The sequence below is a fragment of the Haliotis rufescens genome, unplaced genomic scaffold, assembly GCF_023055435.1.
Source record: "Haliotis rufescens isolate VD_foot unplaced genomic scaffold, xgHalRufe1.0.p SCAF_6, whole genome shotgun sequence".
NCBI lineage: Eukaryota > Metazoa > Mollusca > Gastropoda > Lepetellida > Haliotidae > Haliotis > Haliotis rufescens.
This window is the reverse complement of record NW_025964334.1, coordinates 29,462,990-29,488,567: the sequence shown is the minus strand read 5'-3', so window position 1 is coordinate 29,488,567 and position 25,578 is coordinate 29,462,990. Positions and strand designations below refer to the sequence as shown.

The window sequence follows — 25,578 nt, the reverse complement described above, 5'->3', positions numbered from 1 at the left end:
ATCCCTATACACATTAATGATAGGACAGCAAGGTTGAGTGAGTGAGTGAGTATGGTTTTACGCTGCTTTTAGCAATATTCCAGCAATATCACACCAGAAATGGGCTTGACACATTGTACCCATATCGGGATTCGAACCTGGGTCTTCGGCGTGACGAGCGAACGCTTTAACCACTAAGCTACCTGACCGCCCCCAGCAAGATTGAGGAAACAAACCTAAATCTAATGCATGACAAGCAAGCACAATAACCACTAAGCTTCTTCTCATCACCTTAAAACATTCTAGATGCCATATCAGCTGTTCTCTGAGATAACATGTTTACTGGGAGCTCAGTGCCCATATACATTAAATGGCATATCACCATGGCAACCAGAGTATTCTCGAGTGAGTGAGTGTCCTGGGTTTAACGCTGCTTTGAACTGTCATCTCAAGGCTTAATGTGAGAGGGAAGACAAAGTGGTGCAACCAATGTGCATGGGTATGGTGCTCACAAACCATACGGCATAATCAGGGCAGCCTAAGATTCAAACCCGATTCATCATGATAAACAGTCTGAATGTGCCTGTATCATCACGAGATTTCTTGACAATGAGGCTGCCCTTCCATGTGAGAATTCTCAACCTTGAACCAATTGTAATATAAATGAGTTCAGAAAATGTAGAATCCTTGTAGCCATTTCTATTAATAACTTATCCATACAGTTAGTACCAGTGAGGAAAAAAGCACCAGTGAAATCTTTGTTCATGAACTAATATTCATGAATAATTCATCAATCTTGTTCATTTTCTAAGGAGCCAGGTGGCAATTGAATATGAAATTTGGATTGCCAGATTTAAGTTTAAGCTAAAAATGAGAAAGTCTTTCAAGCCCCAAAACTAGATGCATGCTTTCTTTAGAATTTAATTTTAACAAAATGGTTTACAAATTCTTTGAAAGATTGTTTCACAACGAACAAGATTCACGTGCACTAAAGTAATAATGAAAACTACTGAGCTTTTAAATATTGTTACAAGTTTGAGATAATACCATGTACTTCAGGTGGACTTCTCAAGCAATAATAAACAGGATCCAGATAAGTCGCTATTGGATATGAGTGGATATCACCATCATATCCCTGAAACAATTCCAAGCTAACTGGATGCACTCTCGAGTTTCGGTGAATTATTAGAGCAAATTTCCTCCCAAATTGTGACGGTGGCATCATTGCTGGCTTATAGCAGATAGAAGCATCAACGGTATTTGCTTTAATTCTGCTCCTGTCAGCATTTATTTGCTGAGAAAAGAAACGAGACTAGGGCATTACTTTCTTGCGAAAATTCTTGTTAACTTGAAGGATATTTGCCAGATTAAGTTCATACATAACATTTGCTTTTGGAATAGGAACGTCAACGCAAAGAGATACTAAGTGGTGATTTATTGTTTTCGAATAAGGCTCGACCATTGAACTGATGACACCAATTATGTGGGAAATTGCCAGTTCTAATCCGGCCTGCTTATTCTTCCAATTAGGTGCAACTTGTTGGCATGCCCAGTAAACTAAATCCTCAATTATCCCCAGTCAAATTAATGACCTCCCATCGCCATTGTCTCTATGATTTTTGACGGATGTACATAAATTTCTCAGCAAACAAATGAAAGTTGGGATGATTAATTCAATGTTTTGTTTACGGCCAAAAATGGACGATGAGTACACATGGACTGTGTGCTTTCTGAGATTGCAGCCAGCCCAGGGAACATGCAGTGGTAAATGAACATTTACGATTCGTCTCATTTAGCATTCGGATTTACATAAGAAGGCAGGAAAGCTAAAATCAATTAGAATGATGAAAATGATCAAAAAGCTCTTCTGATACAATTAGTCTCCCAATCAGTGGCCAGCCTTACTGGGCTGGTAAAGACCCGATCAGCTGATAATGATCATCACAAAATTACGTGCAAAAGCTCCCACAAAAATCTCTGCAAATCATCAAAGGGAGGCAATTACGAGGCATTATTTTTCAGCAATTTGGGGATCCTTAGAGAGCCAATCACTGGGTCTAATAACGGCTGTGACGCGATCAGACCTGTCCCTCGTTTGTCTTACTAAACTAAAATGGAGGAAATATGGACCTGGCAATGCTACTGTGGACAGATCAAGATATTGCCAGGCCATTAAAGCAAAGGTCACTCTGGAATGTTTCTTTGAACTTTTCCACGAAGGATGGTTCATTAAAGTTCTAATTTGCATGAACTCATCTGGGTGGGTGGATGGACGAGTGGTCAGGCAAGTGAGTAAGCAAGGAAGTGAGTGGGTGAGTGAGTGAGTTGGGTTTAATGCTGTTTTCAACAGTATTGTCAGCTTGATGAGGCAGGTATTAAATATTACCACTTTGATGATACCCACAAGCATGAGTATGGTGAAACATAATCGGGGGTAACAGAGACTGGTCATAGGTTTCTGGCATGCCCAAGGAATGGAGCTACTTAGACTTGCACCACTCCAGGACTTCGACATCATGAACAAAACAACTTAGCCACCAGCTACCCCCCATCCTCCTAGCCCTGAATGATGAAGTTGAATGGGGTGAAATGGGGGTTTAACGTCGCGTCCTTGATTATTGCACTTATATATTCCTTATTTTTTCTGTTCCACAACCATTCAACTGTTGACGGTTATTACTCTGTAATTTTTATACTTCCTCACAAACCAAATCCAGAATATAGAGAATCTCACACGAGTGATAAACGTTACATATATCCAAGGATATCAATGTATCTGAGTTTGGAAGACATGAGGGCGGATTCTATTTATCATCCAGAATCAGTTTGCAAACAATAATAGCCAGTGCCTTGAGTGTAAAACTACAGCTAACAGACTTCAGTGGCAGAGAGAATAATGATGTCATATGATTGTGATGTGATGGTATCCAGTGATGTCACAATGGTCTGCAAAGCATTGTGCTGGTATTTCATTGTAGTGACATTTCCTAGGAGATATTGCCTTGATCTCACAAAAGCGATATCTCCTGTGGAAGCCAGTTTGGGATGATCTTTTTAAAAAAAATAATTAATAATCTTTTTCAATTTCTGTATCAGATTTAAGTTATGACTCTTTTTTGAGTCAATAAAGCAGAAGAATATGCAAATATACATAGTGAAAATTGAAGTGCAAAATGAAATGAAAACCCCAAACTCAGTTCCAAAATAACATCAAGACATGAAATGGCCCGAGCTCCCCTACCTCCATCACAGTTACAACACTCTTGCACTTACAATATGAATCAACCTTAATATTCAACTTATTTCCTGTTCCTGTGGCTTATTATTTGTATTTAGTAATTTCAAAATGACTGGCAAATTATACAAAAGTGCCCAGTTTTACCGTCACCTGTAGCTTATTACATTAATTTAGTGAAGTGGTTGAAATTGCTGACAAATCAAGTCCAATTTCGCCCCTAGGAGAGGGGTATAAGAATGTGATTGCAAAGTCTGCTTCAAACTCGCTGTTGGGTAACATCCACAGTATGGCAACTGATCATGGACAGTGTGTATTAATACTTGGCCAAGGTGCACAAATATATTTGTTAGTTAGGTTCTGTGACACTATCATCACTTTGTAACTTAGCAACAAGATGCAACCATTCCAAATTTTTCACAAGTTCTGGATTTAACTTTGGTGAGTGACATGTTTCAAGCTATGGCTGCGAAGCTTGTACTAGTTCAGACAAATGCAGATCTTATTGTGCTAGCACACTGAGATACCATGCTGCAGTTCAACATGAATACCACACTCAGATATAGTATACATACTCCGAGCCGACCAGTCCTTGTTTAAGCCCTTTAATGCTGAGCGCCAGACAGGGTAACAACAAGTACCATCTTTTAACGTCTTTTGGTAGGACACGGTCTGGGATCAAACCCTTGACCTTCCGCTCTCCAGGCAAACGCTCTACCACTAGACCACGTCAATTATTACAGTGTGTTGGTTTAATGCCACTTTGAATAGCATATCAGTTCTATCACATCATCAACGTGATGCAGGCCTCAGATGTTTACCACTGATATCAATGAGCATGGGTATTGTGCTGACAAACATAGCAACATACGGCAAATTAGCAAGGAGAATTTTGGATTAGAACCCCCGATCACAGGTTTCTAGCACACCCAAGGGATGCATTTCTGTACAGTGAATTGAAGAATAGAGATGTTGCTGACAGGCTGCAGATCACAATCAAGATGAATCTGGGATTCAAACCCTCAAATTCAAATCTGGCAGACCAAAGGGAGGCAACTCAACACAGTGGATTTGGGTGTCTTCGACTACGAGTGCTCCAATGCCTCCCAAAAGAAGTTTCACAGATAATCATTTTATTTATTCATAAGTTGACTTCATTCTGTCATATTTCACACAGAAATATACTACTCAAAAGAAGTTAAAGAACACCCAATTTTTGTATATGACTATAGTTAATCTGTCATGGCTGGTTTGTCTTGCAACACACATCCTTCCAATTGTGGGTGTTCCTTTACTTGTTTTGAGTAGTATATATTCATTATCACACGACTATTTGTTGAAAGTGACATTGATAAGAAATTGCTAATATTTTTAAGAGCTGGAAGGAAAATAAATTATTTACTTTTTGTGTTTCATAGATTAAGATGTGTTATTTAGACTACGTATATTCTGCTAACTAACATGGCACAGCTGAGGTGATGAATGATCTGATTAATATAGGAGTGTAAGTGAATGTCGATCAGACTTAAGTTTATCATTCTCTGATAGGCGTGCCTCAATGGTCTATCCACTGCCTATACTCTCAGAGAGATAATGGCAGGATGCTCTAGGGTGAGTGAGTGAGTTGGGTTTTATGCCACTTTGAACACTATTTCTGATATTTCATGTGGGAGGAAAAATCCAAATTGATTACGGTCTTAGACATATCACCATATATGGACATATAGCCATATATAGATATCAAACAATAGACACCATAACTCCTAGAATACTACCTCCATTACATCATAACCAAATATCTGTTTTGGCTGTTCTATAAAAATCTTTACTGTCCTCTGTCCTGTCAGTTATCTAATGAGTAGTTGCACGGGAAGCAGTATCAAAACTGACCTAGAGTGCAAGCGCAAGCCTGGAATACGTCACTTCTTATATATAGCCATGGTACTTCTTGTAAGGATCATATAATCTCTGTATGGCGATATAGCACTACATATTTCAAGTGAGTGAGGAAGTTTAACGATTATATTTTAATGTATTTCAGTCATATCATGGCGTGTCAGCAAAATTGTGTGATTGGGTGGTTGGGTTGGTGGGTGAGATAGTGAGTGAGTGAGTGAGTGAGTGAGTATGGTTTTACGCCCCTTCCAGCACTATTCCAGCAATATCACGGCGGGGGACACCAGAAATGGGCTTTACACTTTGTACCCATGTGGGGGATCGAACTCAGGTCTTCAGCATCCCACCCTCCCTAAAACTGCATGAGAAAACCCTTTGTGATACAGGTCCTAAATGTTTAGTGTGGTGAAACCCACAAGCGCAGGCATGGTATGAACACACCTAGAAACAAAATCATTCATAATTTTAGTTTGCGTACAGCTGCTAACTCCTATGAGCATACATGGTGAGGTTGCACTTGAAAAAAACAAAATATCCCTGGTCCGTTATCTCAGATACTTGGTACATTATTTTACTGGCAGTTGACCAATGGATACTCTTACTGCTCTGAATCTCTGTAACATACTTTCCAATACATAAGGTGTGTGTTGGTCTGCATTAAATTTAACAAAAGCCCAAACTTTCTTGTATTTAACTCTGGGGATTCCGGGTTAGAACAGGTCCCTAGCAATTGCTGCTGGTCGTTAGAGACGACCAAATAGAACAGGTGGTCAGGCTTTTGATTGATAGATTGTGTGTCATCGTTCCCCAATGGCAAGGTTTGATACTCACAATATCGACCACTGGCAGACTCCATTACTCATATCACATACTGGAATGCTGAGTGCGGCATCAAACAACAACAATATGAGTATTACAATCCATGACTAATTATTCAAAAATCAAATTTTCTATTGATTCATGTTGTACAAAAAAGGAATATTTCAAACAAACATTTTCCTTCAGAAATTTCTTTTTATGAACAAACTTCAGACTCTAAACAGCATTTTTAACAACATAACTCGACTTGCTTTACATTCAAATTATTCGGCTGTAACACCAGTCCGTGTACATACGTTTCCATGACAACAAGAGAAATGGGAACGGCTGTACAATAGTGTCATGTCCAGGCTTGAATTCTCTTGAGAATTTACAAAATTGTCAAAACCTTAAGAATAAGCGATAAACGTGAGAACCGACATTTGAGACGGAACTGACAAAATGTTATCGATCCTTTTGCCCATGATTTACACCTGGGCTCTCTTATTTAGACTTTAGGGGGATCGTCTCTCCATATCAGTTTGTGTAACTTGAACCATGGATTAACGGAATATATTTCAAATCTTAGCTCATGGTATAAATACATAATTGTCTTAATATCGTGTTGGAGCAATCTTTGACAGTAAAACATCTTCAGCTGACAAAGAGCTTGTCAAATATGTATGTTAACGTCAAGTGTGCATGCTGTCACGTCCATTATAATGAAACTCGATGCCACTCCATGGCACATGCTACATTTTTACACACACTTTTATGATATTTACATAAATTATACAGAGATTCACAGATTCTCATTTTCCCATCTTGATGTACATGTTCTTTCTGTCATATTGGTAGTTAGATTACATTTTAATTATAGCTGTCAAAGGCCATGCCACTTCTTGTCTAAATAATTTGACATGATGTGAAGGCTCCGCGAGTGAAATCAATACAGTTTTAAATGTAATTATTGAAATATTTGCATCATTATTATCATTGCTCATTATCTCAATTATGAATATTACTGATAATGTAAATAGATTGTTATTTCCATATTACTGTCACCGCCTTCATCAGAGGTCATCGTCATCACAAATATCATTATCAGAATCACGAACATACCGGTAATTGATAATGTTACCATTATTATTACATATTATCATCACCATCACCATCATTTCTCGATCCTCTCGCCATTTCCACAAACCCCGCTGCCCAGCATCAATCCCCCAGGATTATGTTGTCATCATTATTATGTCTTCATCATCATCATCATCATCATCTTCATCATAATAATCATCATCAACATCATCATCATCATCGTCATCGTCATCATCATCACCATCACTATGGGCAATATTATTACTACATTGTCGTCATCATCATCATCTTCACTGTCACTATAATTACATGTATAAGCAAAATTATTACCAAATTGTTGTCATCACCATCATGAATGCCCATTGACACTTAATAATCCTACATCATCATCATAATCATAACTACAGCCATTTTCATTATCATCATCATCACCATGGTCATAATTTACTGATTAGTACGATTAATATATATATTATGTTGTTGCAGTAAATACCCTTATCTTCATCATCAATGTAACATTAATAATCATAATAATCATCAGTACCTAGTATCATCATGAATAGCTGTTATTCCCATAATACATCATCATCAAGATGATTTACTAATTACTAATTTTTAATATATATAACTGACGTAATTATCACCATCACCACTGTCACCATTACCATCATCATCATCATCATTGACATTTTTTCATCCCACCATCCTCTGCAAGGATCCTCCTACCTGTCACGAACCCCCCAGGACTCAGCACTGAGAGCTCCACACACAGACCAGATTGCCTCCAACAGCAGATGCTGCTCTAATTGAACACGGGTAAACTACAAACTTTTTAATGAGTTGAATCCTGGGAAGCTATGAGATGTTTCCTCAGTTATCTGTACAGTTGACACAGTCCAGGTGACCCACTCCACCCCCAAAACACTAACAATCTTTGTCCTCAGACTTGAAAAATTAACAGCTCAAGTATTTCAACCCCACCCCTCTGCTTAATTGGCGTAAGCAAGGTCCATTAATCCAAATGAACTGACCTACAAAGGAATCTGTTGGAAATTACAGGCTGGCTGGACAAACGGATGAGTGTGGCCCACAGATAATGGCCTCGCTGTCGTGTGTGAAAAAGCACAGCACAGGCAATTTGCTACAAATACAGCAAAAGAGAGCTCATTTTCAAATAATAGACCCCTTCTGTGACATGGAACTAGCAAGTGTGTTCAATTATTGTGAAAGTCAGCCGTTGAGATGAGACAATTCCAACCAATAATGGATATTATGCCAAGACCGCTGTCTGTTTTTGTTAGCTTAACAATGGGTTATAGTGCGCATATGGGATTTTTATGCAAGATATGGCAACACAAGGTCCAATGGCTTATGTGCCCATCAGAATGTATCGAGGAACATTTACGTCTGCTAAGGAATTATGCCGAAAAAATAAAAGACCCGCGTCAATTGTGAACAACGGGCTATTTGGGGCCGCGTGCAAAGCAGGAGATCTTTCCTGAAAAAGCGAAATCCCATCCTTCAAAATTGGTTTTCAATATTGAATAAACCAGCGGATCAGAGAAAATTGGGTTTTCATGATTGTGTCACGGTGCCGTAATGGGTTTTGACTTTACCAAATCCTTTCTGAACAAATGCTCCAAGTCAATTTGGGGGGAGTATGACTAGGCATTCTAATGGCAGATCAGGCCTCGCGTTTGAAGACTTTTCCCTGGGAACCGAGCATTTGGAGACCCAGCACAAGTAGCGCCCTCTCGATGGAGTAGTTGCTTTTCATCTTAAACCCCCTCCATGTCCACAAGATCGAGTTTTTTCCTTTCGCAATGACAGACCACTTCATAAGGCTATGGCATAGCAAACACGATGGAGAAAATTAAAAGACACTAGTAAAAACTCAAAAGGAGATTTTAGGTCTAATTGTGTTTGTCCATTATTTCAAATTTAACTTTACGAGACAATATTCCTGCGTAGAATGAGAAATCTGCAATAGACAGTCTAGTAACAAGGCAGCAAACGCCTTCAGAGTGAATGCTTAATCTGTACCGTGGAATTCAAAGAATGGTAGAAGAAACATTCCTGCAACACTTCTGAAGATTGTGATTTATTTGGAAGTTAAGAAGAAACTGCTCTTTGAATAAAGATTTATTTTTTTCCCTTCTAAGATTACACGTAAAATCACGTACTAATTCAATTATTCATGTACAAAAACTTTATATTAAGAATTTTCATTGGGAACTGATGATTTTTTAGGTCATCTTTTGCATGAGATATCAAAGATCGTTTCTGAACTGTCTCCAGAATTGGTACTTGTTAAATCAATTTGACTCATAACACACTATGAAACTATATGAAACTATATGAGACTATTTGAAATTATTTGAAATTATATGAAATTATATGAAACCATGGTGGATATGAGACATAGTAGATCAAATGAGACCATAGAAAATCATATGAAACACCATATGAGACCATATGAGACCATATTAAACCACATGAGACCATATGGCCATAGAAAACCATATGAGACCACACAAGTCAATATTAGACCATATGAGACCATAGAAAATCACATCCAAGCATATTAGACCACAAGGCCATAAAAAATCTTATGACCACAGAAAACCTTATGAGACCAAGTATGACCATATTAGAACCATATGTCCTCATAGATAGGGAAGCAGTCGAGAGCAATGTAGTCAAACAATGAAACATTACTTCCTGTTTGAAGATTATTACAAATGACTTTCCCACCCCTCCCCATCCATTAATGATAAATACAGTTTCCGCTGATCCGATCCCATCATAAATATAACAAGTGTTTCATGACCTTGTGCATGGCCATTCATTATCAGGAGTCTTGTTCAGGAAATACTGTAGTTTAGACGACCAATCATAGTTAAACATATTTCATAAGTTAGGCCACGACAATTAATTGCTATCACCATTAAAAACATCCCCTAGGCCCAAACTCAAGTCTTTTGGTTCTCGATGCTACCAATATGCCGCTGTTCACTCTCTTACACTCAGCCTCCGGTCAGTTCCTACTCGGACATCTTTCAAGTCAAGACAAAAGACATACCGTACCCCTTTGAACGTTTCAATTGACTATGCATTCATGTATTTCTCATGTTATTGTGTATATATATTTTGTGTGTTTCATATGCCCCTTTGTGGTGTGGAGGTATGGTGCCATATAAATATATCAGGTGACTGCAGTTTTACACCATAGTCACCAATATTGCAGTAATGAGGGCTTAGAATGTTTTAAATGGGGGGGGGGGGGGGGGGGGGGGGACTATCCTCAAGAGGTTTGCTTCCCTTTCCTGGCTCATTGTTCAAGATGTTATAATTAATATCTGGGTGTCACTGAGACATTGTTCTCTACAAAATGCAAAATTGGTATACATCCTGAATTAGCAGACAATAGTATTGCTGTCTGAGGGACTTGAATCAAACTTGGCAGTTTGCCCAAGCATATTCCCCCCTTATGCAATAGCCCAGCCATGTCACCAAGGGGGTACTGTACACCTTCCTACTTGTGTAGAGAAAGGAACCCAGGTATTCTGCATGGCAATCAAACGCTTCACCCACTAGGCTACCCCACTGCACATAAGTCACCTGTAGATGATTAAGCCTTGGTCAGGCAAACAATGGTTGACAGCATGAGTACCAATCTATGCCAATGATACACAATCAGTCAGGTAATCCATTGCAACTTCCTGATCCTCGATTGGATGAGAACTTAATTTAAGCATGGGGCATTGGGGACCAATCACACCCTTCCATCCTAACAGGTTGATACATGTCATCATATCCAAACTGTGTAGATTGATGCTCATGATGTCAATCACTGGATCGTCAGGTCCAGACTCAACTACAGATCACCATCATATAGCTGGAATATTGCAGTGTGCAGCATTAAACAACAAACACAAAAAGTTAAAATAGCATTTTTCTATTTGTGACATGTTTAATTTGTTTTCTATAATAAAAGTACAATCTCAAGGTGGTAGTTGATTTCATTTACTTCATTAAGCTAATAAAATCACAAACAACATAAAACCTTCCATTCAATGAAGAGAATAAGAACTGTCATGAAGTGCACTCATTTAGTTAATATTAAGAAAAAGAAAATTCTAGAGACCAACTCATGACCCAAATACAATTCCAAAATAAAGTTTATCAGCTGAGCTAAAAAAATTTCAAGTAGCTCTTCATCCCAGAGCATTTCACTCTCTACGGTGTGGCAAACAGATTTAATTTGAAGCCAATATTAAATTAAAGGCCACAGAGTTCTAAGTATGCAATATGGAATAAGATTATCAACCATTATGGAATATGATGCGACTCATGCATATTATTCGTTATTACAGACACAGAGACAGTTAGTTATTCATTACGTGAAGCAGGGAGACAGGTAATGTATCATTGAGAAATCTACTTGCTTGTAAACTGACTCAGCTATGTCGTCTCAATCGGACACATAAACCCAACGATTTCAAACCATTTCACCACTTTTGTCTTCTTTATTTACATAATTCCTCAGAAAATTGTGTGTTGGTACTATAAACAAAGATAAAACATGAATATCATAAAACGTCTTTTCATGCATTAACCCGTATGTAATTCTGAGCAGAGTACGACTGTCTGTAGGTCCTTGGTTTGAACACAATATATTCTACTGTTCGCTACACCACTATATTACAACAATTCAAAATGTATAATTGAAGTCAGGCCAAAAAAACAACAACTTGTTTCAAGTAACATATGTTCACTGCTAGTGCCACGTAGCTGTAGAGACAATGGAGACATGGTGGCCGGGATTTCAATTCTCGAAATTTATGTGAAGTACCAGCACAGGTGCTAGTACATTTTATCAAGCAAGTGTCTCTTTCATGTTTTGATATTCAGAAATTAAGCTGGGCATTTATGCTTTACACACATAACTTAAATGGTTGTCAAAGCCTACTATGTAAACAAACATTGTGAATTTTATTTGGGGGTGTAATTATACTACAGAAGAGCGTGTCATCTGGGTTTGGCTGCGGATGCAGGGTTTCAATATGCCGAATGGGTTTAGGCCTTATGCTTTGTATTATTTGGTAGCAGTAGCGGTACTAATCTGACCACCAAAATTAAATTTTAGGATATGGATGGGTAGGAAGAAAACACAACTGTTTTAAATTAGTTTTATTTGAAGCTGCTTTTAACACTTTCAGTTATATCATGGTCTGGCTGTGTAGGCAGAAAGCTAAAATGATACAGGACTTAGATGTTTCTCATTTTAGGAAAACCCATTAGAATGGGCACTGTATTGGCATACCTTGGGTTTAAATCAGAGCTAGGATGGGATTCGAACCCATGAGAAGCTTATCCTGGAACAGTTAAGAGACAGCTCTACCACTCCACTCACAAGGGTGCATGAGGAACAACAGTGAGTGAGTGAGGGAGTTGGGTTTAACGCCGCTTTTTAACAGTATTACAGTTATATCCCGGCGTGTCAGCTTAATGTGGGAGGAAAGCCCGAAGTGATGCAGGTCTCAGACATTTACCACTTCGGTGAGACCCACGAGCACGGGTATGGTGCTGACAAACCTAGAAACGTAATTGGGGCGAACCAAGATTCAAACCCACAATCATAGGCTTCTGGCATGCCCAAGGGATGCAACTCTGCACAGCGAATCGCGGCGCCTTAGACGACTGGGCCACCCGTGCCCCCAGAGGAACAAGAAGTCATTAACCTGGCTTCTGGAAACACAGGTAACTCATTTTGGTCTTGTGTCACACACATTTCTGGACTAGCACACCTAGTGCAATGAGGTTTATACCCGTCTTCTCGAGGCAAGGGAGTTAACTGACTTTAAAAGTCCAGGATTCACCCTTGCTGAACTAGGTTTGAATTATGGAGTTACATTTTGGCTGGACTAACGAGTCTGTGCATAGTCCAATCAAAATTCTGTAAAGAAATCAACATCCGGTTCATAAATAACATGGCAAACGCTATGCCAAATTCGTTCGATTGCAGGATTTGCAGAGCATCTGTACAGTCAACTGGGCATCAACAGATATTTTTCAAATCTTTACATGTTTTTCTGGATGGGCGACGTCAGTTTGTTTGAAGCAAGTGCGAGAGATATGATAGGTGGAATCTGATTGGTCAGTAGGAGGGACATAGAAGGGACACAACTCACAATAGCCCAGAAATTCCAGCCTAATTTGCCAAGGGTGGAACCAGTACTTTTAAAGTCAGTTAACAACCTTGCCTTAGGCAGATTGTGGTTACAAGGACATTGGAAAATATCTTAGAATAGCTATTAATTTTACATGTTTTGCATAGTAATAACAAGCTATGTGACTATCATTATTACTTTGATGAACAATATGAAATACTAATAATAAACAACATGAACTAGCAGATGTAATATACCAAACACTAAATTGCACAGCATTGACTTTATCAAGTAATATTGTGTAAAATTAATTTTTCGTACATATATCACATGGGGAACATAAATCCAATAAAATAATAGTGATTGTATATTGGACATTCCTGTCATGGTACATATGTCATATATCCTCCATGTGTTATTAACAAAAACTTATTTCATATTTATTGCAATTTGAATGAAACTATCTGAACAAATATCTCTCATTTACAATAGAACTTCATATCAATCAGTCTTACCAATATCAATCAAGTTAGGAGAATAAGGTCGAATTCAAAATATCATGATGTTATACTCCTTTTTTTGTCTTTATTATGGACAACAGAATTCTCATCAAAATTCAAAAAACATTGAAGTATACCACTGCATTTTTAATAAGTAATAACACCACTTCATTTTTTAATTAAGTAATTATATTGACACATCTTGAAAATCCTTCATTTCTAGTCCTATTTATTTCTGTTCCTGTGATTGTCATGCTGATTTCTATCAATACATGCCAAATAAAATACAATATGCAATACTACCATAGAATGTGGTACAATGATAAGTCTTGTAGTATGTAATATCAAACATTAATAAAGGCCGTATGGAATATCATGATTAAAATCCAGACTAAAATTGGTTTATTTTGTTCTTCCTATCATTTTGGATCTTATTACATCCTCCAGAACACTGGCTACAATCATTACATTCATCACAGCATTTTGATATATGTTATGAAATATGTTTATATGCAGTAGCATAGCAACTGATTTCAATTACTGCCTTGTTTTATTTCAATATCAAATATATCCAACATATCAAATAATATTTTCCTATGAGATAGTCACTACCTATTTTGTAAAAAATAATGAAATTAGTCTGGACATTACATGATGAGTGTACAAGTCCTGTAGGGGTAAAACACAGACCTTACATGGCACACAGCACCGCGGCTCTCGTCTCGTCATGCAGGTATGACATCTGTCCAAACTTGTCATATAGGTATGACATCTGTCCAAACTTGTCATATAGGTATGACATCTGTCCCAACTTGTCATACAGGTATGACATCTGTCCCAACTTGTCATATAGGTATGACATCTGTCCCAACTTGTCATATAGGTATGACATCTGTCCCAACTTGTCATACAGGTATGACATCTGTCCCAACTTGTAATACAGGTATGACATCTGTCCCAACTGGTCATATAGCTATGACATCTGTCCCAACTTGTCATGCAGGTATGACATCTGTCCCAACTTGTCATCATGTAGGTATGACATCTGTCCCAACTTGTCATCATGCAGGTATGACATCTGTCCCAACTTGTCATCATGTAGGTATGACATCTGTCCCAACTTGTCATCATGCAGGTATGACATCTGTCCCAACTGGTCATATAGCTATGACATCTGTCCCAACTTGTCATGCAGGTATGACATCTGTCCCAACTTGTAATGCAGGTATGACATCTGTCCCAACTTGTCATACAGGTATGACATCTGTCCTAACTTGTCATGCAGGCATGACATATGTCCCAACTTGTCAAAAAGGTACAACATCTGTCCCAACTTGTCATCATGTAGGTATGACATCTAACTTGTCATACAGGTAGGACATTTGTCCCAACATATGACACAGGATGTGACATTTGTCCCAACATGTGACACAGGATGTGACAACATGTCATGTAGGTATGACATCTGTCCTGATGTGTCATGCAGATGTGACATCTATCCCAACATGTCATGGAGGGTATGACATCTGTCCCAACTTGTCAAGCAAGCATGACATCTGTCCTAACATGTCATGCAGCATATGACATCTGTGCCAACATGTAATACTGGGGTGTAATACATATCCTCAGTAAACATGACATGTCATGCTGGGGTGTTATGCATGTCCTCAGTAAACATGCCATGCCATGCCATGCTGGGGTGTAATATATGTCCTCAGTAAACATGATATGCCATGCCAGGATGTAATATATGTCCTCAGTAAACATGATTTGTCATGCTGGGGTGTTATGCATGTCCTCAGTAAACATGACATGTCATGCTGGGGTGTAATACATGTCCTTAGTAAACATGACATGTCATGCTGGGGTGTAATACATATCTTCAGTAAACATGACATGTCATGATGGGGTGTAATACATACCTTCAGTAAACATGCCATGTCATGCTGGGATGTAATACATGTCCTCAGTAAACATGACATGTCATGCTGAGGTGTAATACATGTCCTTAGTAAACATGACATGTCATGCTGGGGTGTAATACATATCTTCAGTAAACATGCCATGTCATGCTGGGGGGTTTGGAATAATAACATTTGCTCATACACTAGCTTCTGTTACCAGTCCAGTGCTGGCAAAAGAAGAGACAATTAAAAGCCTGATTTACTTCCCATGTCTACAATACAGTCCCATGTGCACCCGAGAAGTACAACATTACAAAACAACAAGCAATAAGTGACCACCACTTTAAAGTACATATCAGAACTATGAATAATTCAAACTATATTCTGCACTCATTCTTAAACAGCCTAATCACATCCCAGTGCACTGCATAAAATACTTTAAGTACAATAGAATTTAAACAGGCTAAGCCATGGTCCCACGGGCTGTTTATAAGCAGGGCCTGGTTATTGTCAATTGTCAAGACGTTGATAAAATCAGGGGTATTAAGAAACATTTATTCTGATAGCAATCAAGTCACTGTTTCAGTTCACTTAAGAGCCAAGGAATTATAATATTCATAAGAGTTGTTGGGAGCCCTCTTTACGCTCTATTTTTAATGGTATCATTTCACTATCAGTAGCATTCTCTCTCAAAACATGCAAATGGTAGTTTAATTTTTAATCAAAACTGTTATTTCTAAATTTGAAACTGTTTCGTTAAGTGAAATCGAGACTTTCAAAATAAGCTAAAATTGCTCGTTTATTGCCTGATGACAAATTTGCTTTTAAGTAAGCCATTATAGCACTTTAGACTGTAGGCGAGTAGCTGAAAGCGATCATCTTGAACCACATACAATCCTGCTTTAAGAGCTACTTCACTCTGCATATTAGCATTACTATTTGAACAGCAGTTATCATAATGCAACGATAGCACAAATAGTTCCATTTATTCACGTACTCACATCACTACTTTAACATAAATAGGAAATGATACAACCAACGTATGGATAATGTTTGTAAACTGTTGTCGATCTCACGGCCATAAGGGAAAAGTTCAAAATAACATTTTGCTCAAGGATATGTATAAATTAATAAAAAAGGAAGGGATATCAACATAAATATATTCAGAAATAATATAAATGATTTCCTATGACAATGATGTGTAGAAAGATACTTGGTTGGAGAGATAGATAAAAAGAATACCCAATGTGGGATTAAAATAGAATTTAAAATATAATTTTATGAATTTTGCAATGTACAAGAATGTAAAGCAACTTTGGTGACTGTTTCATGGCACATAACATACAGAGTACAGCGGATCAAAATAAGTGAGGTGTAATGGTGGTCAATGTTGCATTCACACTATCACACTTATATACAGGGATAAGAACGGAAAATCCTTTTCAGCTGAAACTTCTTTTTCAATGGAGTGTTGTCCATAATTTAGAGGTGTAAATGGAAGATTTTAACAAATCCGGCGCTCAAAATTTGAGGAAATTTGCGGCTCTGCGAAAGATTCTCACCCCTGTATATACTAACAGGCACACACATATGTGTGTGGATGCTTGTACTAGTCTAGGCTAATGCCTGTTTAATACTGCTAGCCCACTGATATATAACATGTCACAGTTTAACATGAATACGCTGCTCAGACACAGTATACTGACTACAAGCCGACAACTCCTTAAGGCAGGGAAACAACAAGTACCATTTTTTAAAACATCTTTTGGTATTACACGGCCACCACTGAGGTGGTCCAATATCAAAATCAATGTTAAAACATAGCATGGATGAAGCTGAAGCTGAATGAAATACAATTTGTATCACCTTGTTTACAATGTTAAAACACAACTTTGGAAAAACACTATCGGGCATCTGCCACCACAAATCAAAACAGCCACAAATACTGTCAACAAAAAACAGAATTTGCAACAACAAAAATTATCAACAGCAACATGAATACATCAACAGCAACACAACATCTTCCACAGCAATACGTCCGCAGTAAGAAACGACAAGAAGAAACAGCCTACCGTTACTGTCTGGTTCCGCACCGAGCGCTTCCTCTGGATTTAACATTGTGTTAACTGTGAAGTAACAGTTTTCAGCTCTGTGTATATGACAAGCCCAGATTAGTCGCGCTGTACAGGCTAACCACTATCAGTGCCTGCTAACAACTTTATGAGGGGAGCCCAGCTCATATTTTATGAAATACGAGAAATGAAAGTAATATAAATGATTGATCAAAGCTTAATTGTTGTAATCTCAGCATATGGGTGTCTACACATCCCAACATGCAATTACAGGCATAGTAGGAAAAAATGAAACCTTGGAGGAGCTCATTACGCATAGCAGGGGGGACAGGTTGGAGAATGGGACTGACCCGAGGTCATATGACACCTGCAATTATCCAATGATAGATTAAGCTTGGGGTGAAGTCACATGGTTGAGGGGAGGATACAAAAACTCATTAAAAACACACTTGGAAGTGACAGCCTCTCCTGTTTCAGCAACTACAAGCTTGAATTTTCCATTACCCGAAGTCAGGGTGATGGAATACAACATAGTCACGCGGATTGTACGCACAGGTCTAAACCTGCGGTTATTATGGCAGAAATCACTGAAGTTGACCAGTTAATAACATCGCAGATTAAGCCCTGCAAAGGCAATTACTAGACTTCAGAGAGAGAAGACTGATACACGCAGCCTCTGTTCGCTCCAAGTCGGCTTGCAGGCTGTGTCGTAAATTCTACTGTGTGAGAGTGATTGGGTGTAAAATAGTAATCTACCATTCCTTAAAGACCGTATTACTTACTGTCCGAAATCACCTTGTTGATTAAATCCAAGTGATATTAATATCAGCCACATTGTAAGCTGATATATCGTGTCGACTTAATAGTTATTTCATTTAATAAGGTATTGGGCAGGCCGGCAAGCTAATTTGCTATGATACACGGCATAAGCTTATTACGTAGTGCTACCAGCGGACATGTAGGGATTCGGGAATCCTTACAGAAGCTAATACACTGGATTAAGAATCAATTTCGCAATGTGGGAAGCAGAAGAATGTCAAATCTGTCTATAAAAAAATAGAATCAATGTTATTACATTTCCTAAACTGAGAGTCTTTATAAAGACCATGAATTCGCTTTTCTGAGAAAAACTAAACTGATTATTTGAAAACTGAATTATCTTATGAAATACTGGGAATATTATTACTTCCAAAATAAAGACTTCTTTGATGAACTCAATTTAATAAAAACATGACATAGATAACTTCAAATGTGCAATTTTCACTTTTTTTTAAAAATGTTTTTGTATAACTGATATTATGCTCATGTTTGTTATTTTTAATCAAAAGTAAATTGTAAAGTGATGAATCTTGATCAGAGAACATCATTATCCTGTGAGGGAGAGAGTATCATGCTGCTTTTAGCAATATTCCAGCAAAGTCAAAGTGGGGAACACCAGAACTGGGCTTCACACACTGTACCCATTTAGGGAATCAAACTCTCCCCTTCAGCATGTCGAGCGAATTGTTCAGCCACTAGGCTACCCCACCACCCCATCTTGACAGTCAATTAATGGGATAATAATGTTAGAAGTACTAAAGAAAGCCAAGCACATACACTTGGTACAGCAGTCAAAGGGACAGAACTCCTTCAATCTAAGTCGTCTGCTTGTTGCTTTGATCAATAACTAATTCTCAATTCTTCCATCCATCGTCACTGATGAAAAGAATCAAACGCGGGGCCGAGTTTACAAACAAAGTCAATGAATATATGCACAGATCCAGATAAATAGTTGCAGTTTGTATGCAAACTTCACCACAGGGGCATCGAGTAAAACTTTCTGAATTATACTGTTGTCAGCTTCAGTTCAGCAGAAGCTGTAGTTAATGTCAGCACTGTCCTACATATCTGAAGCATCCCTTCAGGATTTCCTTCCAAATTAAACTTGCATGGCATGATATTAAATATCTTTCAAAGCAGTATTAAACCCTACCCACTCAATCACCCCTACTCACACACAGAATCACATACACCCACACACACACTCATTCACTAGCTGATTGATATTACAGTTCGTTATTTTCATGTCAATTATTATTATACTCTATAGTTATTGACATTATGAATAATGTGAGTTCGGTATATATCACATCAAAAGACAGGAAACGTTTCTTAAAAGATTACAGCTAATAATCATAGACCATATATGGAATTACCAACCACGTACCTACAGAAAAAAACTGAATCTATTCAGCAACAACAAAATATGTCTGTCTCCAAAACTTTCTTTTGAGAATATGATACTTATTGGGACTTTTAACAACAGGATTAAAATAAGATATGAAATATGATTTCGGAATTATTTCCTTAAGTCCTCTTATTCACCATGTTCTGAAGAACTGCATGTTTTTCTGCTGGAAGAATTACCAGCAGCAACCTTGAAGCATAATTTTTTCAGGAAGATATCAAAGATAATAATTTTGCCAATTTTGCCAATTTCCTGCTATCAAATTACAAAAACTGCTTTCCGGGAATATGACAAGTCATACACAAGAAAATTTCGAAAAAACTCATAAATTACAAATCTTGCCCATAAGATATTTGTTCCTGTTGTGCTGCTGCACAAATTACATATCATATGTTGTGTGTAGAGCTCCAATTATGTTTCCAAGTCTTTTTTCCCATTGCCATGGTAACTGAGTCATCTTAATCTTTAGCCAAAGGGAACTTGTAATTACAAGATACATAAATCATGGCTTGTGAGGAATAAAAACAATTGTGCCCATTGTACATCCTGACATACACATGGTATCTCATCATACCTGGCGCTGAGGGTATAACAGGAATTCTAGGATCATGACATTATAACGACCGTTTTTCTTGGTATTAATTACCCTTCAAGCAAACATATGATAATCACAATTCTTCATATTTGAACTCTCATTCTGAGACACAGTTTGGAAGGTTACAGTTAATAAGAAACTTTGAAATTTCAAATCTGAAACATGTCCAAATTCTTCAATGAGAGAATAACAAGACATTTATGTGCCCTGCCATGTTGCTTTTTATAGTAATGTTTTGTTTGTTTGTTTGTTTGTTGTTTAACGCCACACTCAGCAATATTCCAGCTATATGACGGCAGTCTGTAAAATAATCGAGTCTGGACCAGACAATCCAGTGATTGACATCATGAGCATTGACCCACGCAATTGGGATCGATGGCATGTATCAACCAAGTCAGCGAGTCTGACCACCCGATCCCGTTAGTCGCCTTTTACGACAAGCATAGTCGCCTTTTACGGCAAGTATGGGTTGCTGAAGACCTATTATACCCCCGAATCTTCACGGGTCTTTTATAGTAATGAGTGAATGAGGTTACACAACGGCATCAGCAGTATCCTAGTAACAGTAACATCATAGAGGCCTTTCAATAATAGAGTGAGTGAGTGAGTATGGTTTTACGCCGCTTTTAACAATATTCCAGCAATATCACTGATGAGGGCACCAGAATTGGGGTAATCAAACCCGAGCCTTCAGCAAGACAAGCGAACACTTCAACCACTAGGCTGGGGCTCATTATCAAAGTTATAAAGAGGAAATCCCTCTCCTTACTGATGGTTGCAATTACAATTAGATTTAACCCCAACTGAATTTAGAGAATTAGAAAATGTGAACGCCCACACCCTCCTTAAATAAAATTTGTGTCCAACCCCATCATAAATAAAGTATTTTTCAACAAATGACATGACACTTATTCTACCCAGGAATGCCCATTGTAAGAGAGGAATTGGTTACAATGACCTATAATACAATCCAAGAAGTTGTGAAATAATTGAAATATCAAACAATGTCTAAACTTCCAATAAATTTGATATCTAGCTATCAGCAAGAAAGGCGCACATCTACAGTCCTGCTCACTCTTATAATGAGAGCATCAAACACACTGAACACTCATCTTCACAAAATCAAACATAATTTTGATTCTTTGAAACCTTCATACAACAATGTTCTATCGTTTCATTCCCCCCCAGAAGATCCGGGGTAGAATAGGTCTTCAGCAACCCATGCTTGCCATAAAAGGCGACTATGCTTGTCGTAAGAGGCGACTAACGGGATCGGGTTGTCAGGCTTGCTGACTTGGTTGATGCATGTCATCGTATCCCAATTGCATGGATCGATGCTCATGATATCAATCACTGGATTGTCTGGTCCAAACTTGATTTTTACAGACCGCCGTCATATAGCTGGAATATTGCTGAGCGCGGCGTTAAACAACAAACAAACATTCTTCACATGATGTCACAAGCTTACCAACACCTGCAGTTATGTGTGTCTGATCCTTTTTCAGGTTCAGACTAAACTCCTTACACAGTACTCAGAAGTGGGTAAGAGGGAGGTGTCAAGAGTTTGCAAGATATAAACACAAACTGTAAACAATAAACAATGCGGTAAAACAATGTTTGAACTTTCATGAGTGAGTGAGTATGGTTTTAATGTCGCTTTCAGCAATATTCTAGCAATATCACGGCGGGGGACACCAGAAATGGGCTTCAGATATTGTACCCATGTCAGGAATCGAACCCGGGTCTTCGGTGTGACGAGCAAACGCTTTAACCACTAGTCTACCCGACTGCCCCTGAACGTTCATGAAGCATGTTTCATGATCTTCACATTTGTCAAGATAAGTTAACACGTCCTGTCCTGACTTGGTCTGAAAACTGACACCCTGCTTTTGATACTGTCCCTAACATGTGAACCTGCTCTTGTGCCGCCTCATCTGTCAGCCTGGGTCTAATTCACTTTTCTTGTACAAGGTCTTAATTTTTAAGGTAACCACATAGCTTGAAACAGATGAAACATTAACATTATACATGCCAAGGAAGAAAAAAATACACATGGAGTTTGTAACATCAGCAGATATTAAAAAAAACCCATCACATTGCCACTTTTTAAAATTTGTATTAAAGCACGTCTCTGAAAATGTGAAATATTCATCAATCACAACAAAGTTCAATTTCAGTAAAGTAAACTTATAACTAACATGAAATGAAACCATTATGATCATGTCACGCAATTGTTGTTGCCATTGATTTTAAACCAGTAATTCGCAGGCTATTCCGAAGGCCCATTTTAACAAGAAATTATACATCTACCATAACATCTACCATAACATCATTTATGTCAGCGAAATCACTTGAATCTGCATATTCTACTTCTGGAATCAACAGATTATCACAATGTCTCCATCTTCAGCAACCCATGCTTGTCATAAGAGGCGACTAACGGGATCGGGTGGTCAGGCTCGCTGACTTGGTTGATACATGTCATTGTATCCAATTTGCATAGATTGATGCTCATGATGTCAATCACTGAATTATGCGTGACGAGCGAACGCTTTAACCACTAGGCTGCCCGACTGCCCACCACTTTAGTGAATGAGCAACATAGATACGTGCCACTGACAAACTAAGGATGAATAAAACATAAAACAGGGAAATTCTGTGACCTGAGGTAGACTCGCAGATCCTGGCACAATAAAGGGACACAATTCTACACAGTTATTGCATTGTCCTTTGTTTAACTAAATACCCTCTGAAATGGCATCTTCACAATCATAGTCATAGCTCAATTCTTAGTTGGAGATTGTAACAAGAAATTAGCATTAACACTATTCCCATGGGGCACATTAGAATTTGTTTGTTCATATGGTCATAAATATAAACTATAGAAAATAGTAGTATAAAGCCTAAAGAAGAGACAGGCACTAGAGTTGCTTTATATCATATAAATGACTAAATGTGAAAGAAATACACACAAAAAGGCCCCTTATCCAGAAAAAATAATTTATTGTACCAATTCCTAAACTCAGTCTTGATAAGTATCTCTTAGATAAGCTAACTTGAGTAGTTTCTGAAAAACTTGTCCCCATTGCAGATACTATGCACTGTAAAATGTAAAACTAACATAGATCAAGGGCTGTAAATGTGTATGCTCAAAATTTAAGAATTATGGCACCAATCTTCGAACAGTCTTGACAAGAATCATAGATAAGCATGCAAAGTTTCATTCATGTAATGTCAGTTGTTCCCATTGTTCCCATTGCAGACACTACACACTTAGTTGGAAAGCATGGAGCAAGGGCCATAACTCTGTACAAACATAATAGACAGCACCAATTTTTGAATTCATTTAAGATCATGACCAGTACTATCAGTGTGTAAAATTTATTTCTCTAACTTCAATAGTTTTTGAGAAAATGTGTCCCCATTGAGAAGTAGACAGATAGATGGTAGGATGGACGTATGGATGGAAGAACTCCGTTCCTGTATCCCCCGCCCCACTTCATGGTAGGGAATAATAAACATTGTCTTTCATGCAGTATACTAGCTGGGGAAAAAACAGCAAATCACAAACACCACTGCAACACAATATCTCAGACCAATATGACAGATTAAAAATGAAAAATGTACAACCTGCATCAAAATGACAAGGCGTGAAATTACATATGTAAACTGAACTAACCAGCCATCAGAATGTCCGTCTCTTCTGACTCGATAGGGTCTGTAAAGTCACGATCCACTGAAAGCATATAAACAACTAAATGTTACTTTTCAAAACTCAAAAGATATTATCACTTAATGCCGTCAGCTTTATTAGACCAATAAAATTTCAACAGAGGCATGTGGGAATTCAGCCCCCATCTTCACCCTGGGCTAGATACAAGGTATTTGCAGATACCCCAGCATACTGATGACATAGTGGTTCTTGGTCCATACCAGATATGCTGCTGTTACCATAATGAAAAATATCTGTTTTGAAATTCCAATAACAGCTGTCCAATTTGTGAAATCATAAAAAGCCGTAGTTGCAGGCAGTTTTGAATAATTATCATGTTGAGAAATATAAATGGGCCTTTGTTTTTCCAGCCTAAATTATTTATTGTTTTGATGAAAAAATACAAAAGCCATTAAGATTTTCCGATTTTGATTTCAGAAAGGGTGTTTTTATTCAACATGAAATAAGATAATATGAATTTGTTGGTGAGATCATACAATAGAGGGCATGTAACAGTTTGTTCTCAGTCTGTGGTTTCATGGGTGATAATGGCCGGTCACACTCGTACAGCTGTAACAAGCTTACAATCTAGTCTCTGTTTTAGGCAGTAATTTAATTTCTTTAACTCCAGGGGCTTTGAAAGGTTTTGTAACGTAATTGTGCCAACTGTTTTCTGAGCGATTGATAATACGAAGCATGTATGTACGTGTAGGAGAAATGTACACACAAAATATTAAGATATTCTACCATCTTGTTTGTTTTTGTTTAATGGCGCACTCAGCATTATTCAAGTTATATCATGGTGGTCTGTAATAATCCAGTCTGGACCAGACAATCCAATGATTGACATTATGATTATTGATCTACGCAATTGGGATACAATGACATGCATCAGCGAGTCTGACCACCTGATCCCATCAATAGCCTCATGACAAGCATGGGTTGCTGGAGACCAATTCTGACCAGGATCTTCATGCGGAAGACAAACATGAGTTGCTGAAGACCAATTCTAACCCGGATGTTCACAGAGTTGTATTCTTATAAACATGTATAGTTCATATAACCTAAGCTGTTGATGAAACCAATGTTTCACATTTCTACATTATTCCTCTATGCCCTCCAAACATTTCTTGATAAATTGATTGAACAATATCCTTTATAAATGAGAAGGAATATTTAGTAGTTTAAAATTTTTGAGCCAAACTCCAATTACACTAAAAAATATATGAAAATAAATAATCCATTATGTACTTATCTCAAAGCTTTAATAGTTTCCAAAAGATGTTCAAGAGGATCATCAATTAGAGAAATAAAAAAAATCACTGATACATAAATAAACTTTGGATGAAAAACAACTTTTAAATCCTTGGAAAACAACAATACCTC

The 25,578-nt window shown here is 37.8% G+C and overlaps 1 protein-coding gene across 6 annotated transcripts in view; it reads right to left on the bottom strand.

Annotated features, from left to right (window-relative positions):
• Positions 1 to 25,578, bottom strand: part of LOC124141045 (LIM domain only protein 3-like) — a 177,802-nt gene that overhangs the window by 55,044 nt on the left and 97,180 nt on the right. For 5 of the 6 annotated variants that reach the window (XM_046508919.2, XM_046508913.2, XM_046508920.2 and 2 more), the window contains exon 3: positions 24,160 to 24,216. In XM_046508919.2, the coding sequence (XP_046364875.1) occupies positions 24,160 to 24,166 (7 nt within the window). In that variant the 5' untranslated portion in view covers positions 24,167 to 24,216. Of the gene's footprint in view, positions 1 to 17,658; positions 17,927 to 24,159; positions 24,217 to 25,578 lie in introns of those variants that run through there. The other variant, XM_046508916.2, reaches the window with a different exon arrangement.